Source organism: Hibiscus syriacus, unplaced genomic scaffold (assembly GCF_006381635.1).
Source record: "Hibiscus syriacus cultivar Baekdansim isolate YM2019G1 unplaced genomic scaffold, ASM638163v2 tig00110607_pilon, whole genome shotgun sequence".
Taxonomy (NCBI): domain Eukaryota; kingdom Viridiplantae; phylum Streptophyta; class Magnoliopsida; order Malvales; family Malvaceae; genus Hibiscus; species Hibiscus syriacus.
The window spans coordinates 2,277,255-2,288,444 of record NW_024062799.1 but is presented as its reverse complement, the minus strand read 5'-3'; the positions used below and the strand labels follow the sequence as shown (position 1 = coordinate 2,288,444).

The 11,190-nt window shown below is 38.8% G+C and overlaps 1 protein-coding gene across 1 annotated transcript; it reads left to right on the top strand.

The window, feature by feature from the left end:
- On the top strand, positions 1–7,676 carry LOC120135414 (alkaline/neutral invertase CINV2-like). The gene is made up of 5 exons (XM_039151674.1): positions 1–270; positions 6,049–6,137; positions 6,220–6,469; positions 6,838–7,378; positions 7,474–7,676. The coding sequence occupies exons 1-5, from the start codon at positions 1–3 to the stop codon at positions 7,674–7,676; spliced, it is 1,353 nt and encodes a 450-aa protein (XP_039007605.1).
- Positions 7,677–11,190: the final 3,514 nt, after the last annotated feature.

The following is an 11,190-nucleotide window of genomic DNA, read 5'->3' as shown; positions in this document are numbered from 1 at the left end:
ATGGTGAGAGTGCATAGCTACGAGAAAATCGTTGATAACGCCAGCGTGACGCATATACCCTTGAAGTCGTGTGCTAGCATAGGCTCAAATTTTGAGAACTTTGAACCGAATAGTATATACTCTGCGATTAAATTGAACAACACAGAAAATAATGCAATGATGGAAGAAGCGTGGGAGGCACTCCTGAAATCTTACGTATATTACAAAGGCCTGCCTGTTGGAACCCTTGCGGCCATGGATCCTACCGCCGAGGCTTTGAATTACAATCAGGTATAATTTGTTTAGTTCTTTGTTGTCTTTTATGTTTCTTCAAATTCAATACCTCCCTTGTTTTGTTATAGTATTATTCTTTTCCTTTGTTTGAAAATGAAACTGAATTTCTCTTAGACGGTTAGTATACTGCATCTTTCTTTAGTAGGTAATTAGGAGCTATTGTATGTTCAGATTTTTTACTTATTGAAGTCTGGTCTTCCTAAATCCTATAGCATTTTGAGACATTTTCTGTTTGTTGAATGATTTTAATGAATTCTTAATTTGGCATTTATGAGAACCATTAATCTACTTCTTAGCCATGTTGTTTACTAACTAAGTCGATCTATGGTTACACTTGTTATGTTACTTGCGATGAAAGTAGGCACTTCATGATAAGCCCTACGTGTAACTGCAAATTTTGTGGGTAAAGGTAATGCAGGGAACTGGATTTATATTGTTATCTTTACTATTTTTAGTTGAAACTTATTTTCAGTATCATCAGTCGTTACATTTTCCTAATTTATTTTAAAACAAACGTTGAAGGTATTTTCCCATACATGTGAAAGTTGACACTTGTTGTAGATGCCAATACTGAGAGGAGTTGGTGAATGTTTATTTTACAGCAACTAAAAAAAAAAATCAAAAACTGTTTTTATTTTTGGCTAAACTATTATTCAATCATAGTATTTAACGTTTAACAAATTCATGCGCTGATATTTTTTATTTTACTTTGATAGATAGAACGAGTTAAAAGAGTTTGAATTCCTTATCTCGTAGTTGCCAATTACATGGAACCAATAGCATTGCACAATTCTTATCTTGCAGGTTTTTGTTGGTCAAATATGAATACTAGCAGCCGGTGGCTGCTTGATATTCAAAGGTGGGGGGCTGCTTTGAATAAATGGGTGGCTGCCTAATTTTGTTGAATTTAGGTTTGGGTTAATTATTTTTGGTCACTAGACTTTAGAGTATTTTCAAAGATTAGTCCCTAAGTTTTAACTATAAATACCCTAGCTCATTTAGCTTCAAAATCATCCCAAAATCTTCTAGTTCTCTCTCAAGTGTGTTGTGTAAACACCTGTAAATTTTCTCTTAGTAAAAGATCTGCAGCAGCCCGGAGACGTAAGCACAATTGGCTGAACTCCGTTATCAATTTCGGGTATTATTTTTCCGCTTTTATTTCGCATTCTTACAAATCTGGTTATAGGGAAATTACTCGTACTCGGTTTATTTCCTAACAACTGGTAATCAGAGCTTTTGGTTGTGAATTTTGTCAATTTTTCTGCGAGGTTACTATTCATTACTATTCACGTGAATAGTGAATTTCGTGAATAGTGAAATTCGGTCGGCGATACGAATTTGTCGACGGAGGTGTTTTAATACACGGTGGTTCGCAAAAATTGTCAAAAACGATCCAAACGAAGCCAGATTCGAGTGGGAGCGATGGCTGCAGACGAAGGGAAGGTGAAAATTGAAAAGTTCGATGGTGCGGACTTTGGCTTTTGGAAGATGCAGATTGAAGATTTTTTGTACCAGAAAAATCTATATCAACCTCTTTCAGGAAAGCAACCAGAGGGCATGAAGAATGAAGACTGGGCTCTTCTCGACAGACAAGCCCTCGGAGTTATCCGACTGACGTTATCCCGCAATGTTGCTTTCAACATAGCAAAGGAAAAGACACGGCGGGTCTTATGGCGGCTCTCTCCAGTATGTATGAGAAGCCATCGGCCTCAAACAAAGTTTATTTGATGAGGCGATTATTCAATTTGCGGATGACGGAAGGGGCATCAGTGGCTCAACACCTGAATGAACTCAACACAATCACAACCCAGTTGAGTTCTGTGGAAATTGAATTCGATGATGAAGTTCGAGCTTTAATTCTCTTATCATCTCTACCAGACAGTTGGAATGCTACTGTTACAGCAGTTAGCAGCTCGTCGGGAAATAGTAAATTGAAATTCGACGATGTTCGGGATCTGGTACTGAGCGAAGAAATTCGACGGAGAGAATCGGGTGAAGCATCAACCTCCTCAGCCTTGCACACGGAGTCCAGAGGGAGAACTTCAGAAAGAAATTCAAATCGTGGCAGATCCAAATCCAGACGGGAAAAATCCAGAACGGGAAAGAAAGATTTTACCTGTTATAATTGTGGCAAGAAAGGTCACTTTAAAAGAGATTGCCGAGCACTGAAGAAAGATACCGGTGCACAGGAATCTGCCAACGTGACAGAGGAGACAGGTGATGCCATGATTCTAAGCGTCAACAGTCCGATTGAATCATGGATCTTGGATTCAGGGGCATCTTTCCACTCCACCCCATGCCAAGAAATCATGGAGAACTATATCAGTGGTGATTTTGGGAAGGTTCATCTTGCTGATGATGAAACCTTGAAGATCGTCGGAAAAGGAGATATCCGACTAAAGCTGCCAAACCAGACCACCTGGAAGCTGACAGGAGTGAGACATATTCCTGGCCTCAAAAGAAATCTGATTTCTGTTGGACAGCTTGATGGAGAAGGATATAGTACAACCTTTTCAGGTTGTGAATGGAAGATTACCAAAGGAGCACTCGTCATTGCTCGTGGTAAGAAGACTGGTACTCTCTATGTAACCTCAAATTTAGAGAATATCATTGCAGTAGCAGATGCTGATGGAAAATCAAACCTATGGCACCAAGGCTTGGCCATATGAGCGAGAAAGGAATGAAGATACTTCTGTCAAAAGGGAAGTTGCCGGATCTAAAGAATGTAGATGTCGGACTATGCGAGGATTGCATCTTTGGAAAACAAAGAAAGTCAGTTTTGCAAAGATTGGCAAGGCACCCAAGGCAGAAAGGTTAGAATTGATTCATACTGATGTATGGGGACCATCCCCAGTTCCATCTCTTGCAGGCTCACTATATTATGTCACCTTCATCGATGATTCAACAAGGAAGGTGTGGGTTTATTTTCTGAAGAAGAAATCAGAAGTCTTTGATACCTTCAGAAAATGGAAGGCCATGGTGGAAAATGAGACTGGTTTGAAAGTCAAGAGGTTGAGGTCTGACAATGGAGGAGAGTACAGAGACAGTAGATTCAGAGATTTCTGCGCAAACAATGGGATTAAGATGGAGAAAACAGTTCCCATAACACCGCAGCAGAATGGCGTAGCAGAGCGCATGAACAGAACTCTGAATGAACGTGCTAGAAGCATGAGGATACATGCCGGATTGCCCAAATTTCTATGGGCTGAAGCTATCAACACTGCAGCTTACCTGATCAACCGTGGGCCCTCTGTTCCTTTGGATGGCGGAATACCAGAGGAAGCTTGGAGCAAGAAAGAAATAAACCTTCACACTTAAGAGTGTTTGGTTGTATTTCTTATGTACACATAGACTCTGCTGAAAGAAGTAAACTTGATGCTAAGTCCAACAAATGTGCCTTTGTTGGTTATGGCGGTGATGAGTTCGGTTTCCGGTTTTGGGACTACGAAAATCGAAAGATCATCAGAAGCAGAGACATCATTTTCAATGAAAATGTGATGTACAAAGACAGGTCAACCGCAGAATCAAGTAATACTGAGGCTGAAACAAAGGAATTTGCTGAGTTCGAGGAGATTTCTAAAAATGATGTTCAGATCAGTCCTGAAGCAGTTCAAGAGGAAGAACCAGGCACACCAGAACTGAGACGCTCCTCCAGAATTCCTAAACCAACCCAACGGTATTCACCTTCTTTACACTACTTGTTGCTGACTGACAATGGTGAACCAGAGTGTTATGATGAAGCAATGCAAGTGGAGGATTCAGTCAAGTGGGAGTCTTCCATGAAAGATGAGATGGACTCGCTTATGTCAAATCAGACGTGGGAATTAGCTGAATTACCACCAGGCAAGAGAGCGCTCCATAACAAGTGGATTTACAGGATCAAAGAAGAGCACGATGGGAGCAAACGTTACAAAGCAAGATTGGTTGTCAAAGGCTTTCAGCAAAAAGAAGGTATTGATTACAATGAAATTTTCTCTCCAGTCGTGAAACTGTCTACAATCAGACTGGTGTTGAAAATTGTAGCTGCAGAAAATTTACATCTTGAGCAGTTAGATGTAAAGACAGCTTTCCTTCATGGTGATTTGGAGGAAGAAATCTATATGAGGCAGCCAGAAGGCTTCATAGAGGCAGGCAAGAAAAACCTGGTATGCAGGTTGAAGAAGAGCTGTATGGTTTAAAACAAGCTCCTAGACAGTGGTACAAGAAGTTCGATAGTTTCATGGGTAGTAGTGGTTTTACCAGATGCCAAGCAGATCATTGTTGTTACATCAAGAGGTTCGACAACAGCTTCATTATTTTATTATTGTACGTTGATGACATGCTCGTTGCAGGCTCAAACATGCAAGAGATTATACACTTAAAGCAAAAATTGTCGAAGCAGTTTGCTATGAAGGATCTGGGCGCTGCAAAGCAGATTCTTGGGATGAGGATCAAGAGAGACACAAAGTCGGGGACTTTGATGTTATCACAGGCTGAGTACATCAACAAAGTACTCTCCAGGTTCAACATGCAAGATGCTAAACCAGTAAATACACCTTTAGGTGTTCATTTCAGACTCTCCAAAGAACAGTCACCAAAGACGGAGGAAGAACGTGCACACATGGTGAAGGTGCCGTATGCCTCAGCAATTGGAAGTCTGATGTATGCCATGGTTTGTACCAGACCAGATATTGCTCAAGCAGTGGGAGCTGTTAGCAGGTACATGAATAATCCAGGCAAAATACACTGGGAAGCAGTCAAATGGATCCTCAGATATCTGCGAGGTACCACAAACAAAGCACTTTGTTTCAAAGGTGGAGATACGATACTGACAGGCTATGTAGATGCTGACTTAGCCGGAAATGTTGACATCAGAAGAAGCACTACAGGGTATGTCTATACTCTAGGAGGAACCGCAGTGAGTTGGGTTTCTCAACTACAGAAGATAGTTGCTCTCTCCACAACCGAAGCAGAATATGTCGCTGTTACGGAAGCCAGCAAAGAGATGGTCTGGCTCCAAAGTTTCTTGAATGAGTTAGGCAAGAAACAAGAAAACAATGTCTTATATTGCGACAGTCAAAGTGCTATCCATCTAGCGAAGAATCCGTCTTTCATTCCAGGACGAAGCACATACAATTGCGATATCATTTTATCCGGTCTCTTCTAGAAGATGGGATTTTGAAACTTGAAAAGATCAGTGGAGCTCAAAATCCAGCAGACATGTTGACAAAGACGGTGACCACGGACAAACTGAAGTTGTGTTCAACTTCAGTTGGCATGCTAGAGTAACAAGACTAGAAAAGCTGCTGCATCGATCGAGGTGTGAAGATAGATTAAAATCAGTCTTCAAGTGGGAGATTGTTGGTCAAATATGAATACTAGCAGCCGGTGGCTGCTTGATATTCAAAGGTGGGGGGGCTGCTTTGAATAAATGGGTGGCTGCCTAATTTTGTTGAATTTAGGTTTGGGTTAATTATTTTTGGTCACTAGACTTTAGAGTTTTTTCAAAGATTAGTCCCTAAGTTTTAACTATAAATACCCTAGCTCATTTAGCTTCAAAATCATCCCAAAATCTTCTAGTTCTCTCTCAAGTGTGTTGTGTAAACACCTGTAAATTTTCTCTTAGTAAAAGATCTGCAGCAGCCCGGAGACGTAAGCACAATTGGCTGAACTCCGTTATCAATTTCGGGTATTATTTTTCCGCTTTTATTTCGCATTCTTACAAATCTGGTTATAGGGAAATTACTCGTACTCGGTTTATTTCCTAACAGTTTTTGTAAGAGACTTTGCTCCCAGCGGCTTAGCCTGTCTAATGAGACCAGCCAGTGCTGGTGGCGATCCAGAGATAGTAAAGAATTTCCTGTTAAAAACTCTCCACCTCCAAGGTTGGGAGAAAAGGATAGACAACTTTACACTTGCAGAAGGTGTCATGCCTGCCAGTTTTAAAGTTCTTTATGATTCGCATAGGCTGAGGGAAACCTTGGTTGCAGATTTTGGTGGCAGTGCCATAGGGAGGGTTGCTCCTGTTGACTCTGGGTTCTGGTGGATCATTCTGCTAAGATCATGTACCAAGTGCACGCATAATCACACACTTTCAGAAATGCCTGAGGTACAGAGAGGAATGAAGTTGATACTTAACCTTTTCCTTTCAGATGGATTTGATACTTTTCCAACTCATTTGTGTGCAGATGGCTGTAGCATGATTGATAGGAGAATGGTAAGTTATCCTGTTATCATGAAATAATCCTTTGACTGCTCTAACTGCTTAATATATAGCTTGCCAATCTAAATGGGCAATATTCTGTTGCCCTTAGAGCCTGTGATCTATCATTGCATGATTTTATCCTGGCCCTTGTCTAGTAGCAGAGAAGTCATACTGGCCACGCTCTATTTTCTTTTGTTCTGAACCTCCATTAGCTATGCCAGTAATTTTGCAAGTTTTTAGACAGAGGGGTTATAGCTTGACTTATATTCTTTGGATTCATTTTATGTACTAGAGTGCCTAGTGTTGCTTCAGGTGTTGGTTCCTAATGCACTAAGATTGAGTATAATTTTTGGATTTCAACGTGCTTGCACATTGGGCAGGGAATTTACGGATATCCTATTGAAATCCAAGCCCTCTTCTATTTTGCATTAAGGTGTTCAAGGGAGATGCTGAAACCAGAGCGAGATGGCAAGGAATTGATCAAGCGCATTGATAAGCGCATAACAGCTCTCAATTATCACATCCGAAATTACTACTGGCTTGATTTCACAAAGTTAAACAACATATATCGTTACAAAACTGAGTATTCCCACACTGCTGTCAATAAATTCAATGTAATTCCCGAGTCCATTCCTGATTGGGTGTTTGATTTTATGCCCCTAAGAGGGGGATATCTGATTGGTAATGTCAGCCCAGCTCGAATGGACTTCCGCTGGTTTTTGGTTGGAAACTGCATTGCAATCTTAAGTTCATTAGTTACACCTGCACAAGCAACATCAATTATGGATTTGATTGAGGAGCGTTGGGAGGACTTGATAGGAGAGATGCCTTTGAAGATCGTTTATCCAGCCCTGGAGGGTCATGTTTGGAGAACTGTCACTGGATTTGATCCAAAGAATACACGATGGAGTTACCATAATGGTGTTTATTTTTAAGTAAGGAATTTCTATGGTCTGATAAACTAACTGCATAGGTAATTAACATTCTTGGCTTGGTGTTTTGAATATTGTAAGCAGCTTTGATATGGCTACTCGCAGCAGCATGTATCAAGACAGGAAGGCCTCAAATTGCAAAACGAGCCATAGAGCTGATGGAACAGCGCCTTTCCAAAGATGGATGGCCTGAATACTATGATGGTAAGGCCGGGAGTTATGTGGGAAAGCAAGCAAGGAAGTATCAGACATGGAGCATTACTGGCTACTTGGTCGCCAAGCTGTGATAGAGAACCCAACCAACCTCCTGATTATCTCCCTTGAAGAAGATAAAAGAATCTCCAAGCCAAAGCTCACCCGCTCCATCTCATTTTAAGAATAAAACAAGATGAAACATGCAACTGGGGTGATGTTTAGTATGATGTTGCAATTTTTTCTTTAGAATGATGTTGAGAAAAGAGAATTATCAAAATGTTACCATTTTTGTCGTATAATCAATCCACTTACAATAGGATCTCAACGACTAATTCTTTTTCACTGATGTTTTCGTATAAAAGATTATGAATATTGGGGCCAAGATAGAAAGGTTGAAACCTGGAATTTTATGATTCCAACCGTTTTGGCATCGTGGTAAATAACAAAGACTTGTACAGTTTACGGCACGGCAAAGATTAACAAATCCCATTACACAGAGTCCATAACTGTAGAGGCCAAGAACAAAACAGCAACGGCCCCACTGCTCTTTCTCCCCAGCCGGCTTAACAATAAACCAACGGGCAGGATCACTGCTAAAAATCCGTAATTTACAGAAAATAAAATAAAGAAAAACATAAACTATTTGAATAGTCACTTTAACTACGGGAAGTTCTAATTTAATCATTGATTTATTATTATCAACCAAATCATTATCTAAAGGATACTTATTATTTAAGTCACATGTCATTAATGACATATCAACGTTATAATTAAATAAATTTGTATAATATCTAAGTAAAATATTAAATTCAACTTCGTGATTAAGCATGTATTTCCTTATCCTTCTTATTCAGGTTTAAATCTCTCAATCCCATTATTTTTTTTCCATTTTCACTAATAAGATAACCTTTGATAATGTTATGTTTGGCTTGTACTTTTACAAGCTAAAAGTTGATTAGTTAACAAGTGTTGGTTAAAATTGGTAGCCATCAAAGAATTCAAATTTACTACCACTTTAGAATTCAAGTTTGATTTTGCTACATAGGTTGGCTACACAGGTTGATAAGTTGATTCAAGTTAGCAAGTGGCCAACTTATGCACATGGAAAAATTCATCTTTGGTCCCTGAGCTATTAGGTTATTTATAAGTTTAGTCCTAAGCACATTCACTTGAAATCATACCAAAAAGTTTTCTCTCCCATTTGTTTTCTTCATTCTCATACTTTGTAATATTTTGGGAATTCTAAGGAATTCCATTTGTTGTAATGTTTTTGTTGATAGTGAAGTTATCATCCGCTGGTGGTGCCCGAGGAGTAGACGATATTTTCGTTGAACCTCGTAAATTTGGTGTGCTCTTTCCATTATTGTTCTTTCTTGTGCTTTGGTAAAATTCATCTTAACATTTCAAATCAATTTAAAACTACATTCGTGTGGGAAATAATTTGATTTCTCCAACAATTGATATCATAATTACGGTTGACGTTATCATGCTATTCCGTCGCTGAAAATATCAAGTTTGTGCTATTGAGTATTATTCGTTGGCATTGAAATGACAAAATACGGATCAAGTGAGACATCAAGCTCTTCATCCAGACCGATAAGGAGGGTGGTGCCAAATGCAAACTTCTTAGTTGATTTTTTCGATGGATCCAGTCATTTCGACATGTGACAAGGTGATGTGTTAGACGTTTTATTCCAACAAGGTCCAGACATCGCCATTGAGGAAGAAAAGCCTGCATATATGGAGGAGAAAGAATGGAGAATAATTAACCATTTGGTGTGCAAGATGATTCGATCTTGTCTTTCTAGGAAGCATAAGTATGGCTATAAGGACGAGACTTCTGCAAGTAAGTTATGGAAAGCATTAGACGAAAAATTCCTAAAGAAAAACTCTCACAATCTTCTCCATATGAAGAAAAGATTATTTAGATTTGATTATCAATAAGGCGTCAATATGAATGAACACATCACTACTTTCAATGAACTAGTGGCAGATTTATTGGCAATGGATGAAACCTTCAAAGAAGAAGATTTGGCTTTAATATTGTTATCATATGTTCCAGATGAATTTGAGCACCTTGAGACAATGTTACTTCATGGTAAGGATCAATTTACTCTTAAAGATGTAATTGTTTCTTTGTATAGTTATGAGTTTAGGGAGAAAACTAAGAAGGAGAGTAAGTACGAAGTATTGGAGGTCATGGTGGCAGGTCACTCGAAAAGCCAAAAGCCAAAGAGGAGAGGGAGATCAAAGTCGAAGTCCAGAATGGGAAAAGATGAATGTGCATTTTGTCATGAGAAAGGCTAGTGGAAGAAAGATTGTCCGAAGCTGAAGAAGAAAGGAAAAGTTGCTCCAGATACATGTGTCGCAGAGCATGAACATGATGCCAAGGACTCTGACATATCATTGGTTGCTTCATCATCAATATTCCATTCAGATGAGTGGATATTAGACTCAGATTACACCTATCATATGTCCCCTAATCAAGAGTAGTTCTCTGATTTAATAGAACTAAGTGCATGAATTGTTTATATGGGCAACGATAATGATTGTAAAACTGTTAAGATAGGTTCAATACGATTGAAGAATCAATATGGATCAACTAGGGCTCTGACTGATGTCCGATACATGCCCAGATTGAAGAAAAAATTTATCTCTTTGGGAGCCTTGGAATTCAAAGGCTAAGTTGTCACTATGAAAGATTGAGTTCTGAAAGTCACATTTGGTGCACTTGTGATGATGAAAGGCATCAGAAAAAATAATTTCTATTACTACCAAGGTAATACAATTATTGGAGCAATTACAACAATTCCTTATGGCGATAATTTGGATAAAACTCAAGTGTGGCATATGCAATTGAGACATGTTGGAGAGAAATCTTTGCAAATTTTGGAAAAGCAAAGATTTTTTAAAGGTGCAAAGGCTTGCAAATTGAACTTTTGGAGTATTGTGTTATAGGAAAGTAGAAAAGAGCGAAGTTTGGCACCACAATCCATAATACAACAGATATTTTGGATTATATTCACTTAGATGTATGGGGTCCTACCAGGACACCATATTTGGGAGGAAAACATTATTTTGTAACTTTTGTAGATGATTTTTCTAGAATAGTTTAGGTGTATCCAATGAAGTCTAAATATGAAGTGCTCCAAATTTTCCTTAAATAGAAAAATATGGTCGAGAACCAGACTAGTAGAAAGATCAAACAACTTAGGACAGACAATGTAGGGGAATATATAAGTGATCCACTATTTGACTTTTTTAGGAGCATGGTATTGTTCAACACTCCACTATTAGAAATACACGCAACAAAATTAGGTGGCAAAGCATATAAATTGAACATTATTGGAAAAAGTTTGATGTATGTTATCTAATACTGATTAAGCAAAGCATTTTGGGTTGAGGATGTGACATATGCTGACAATCTCATCAATTGTCTACCACCATCTACAATAGAAAGAAACACATCATTGGAGATATGGTTTGGAAAACTACTACAGATTATGATTCCTTACATGTTTTTGGATCCATTGTTTATCATCATATGAATGAATCAAAGCTTGATCAAAGAGCAAAGAAGGCTCTCTTTATGGGAATCACCCATGG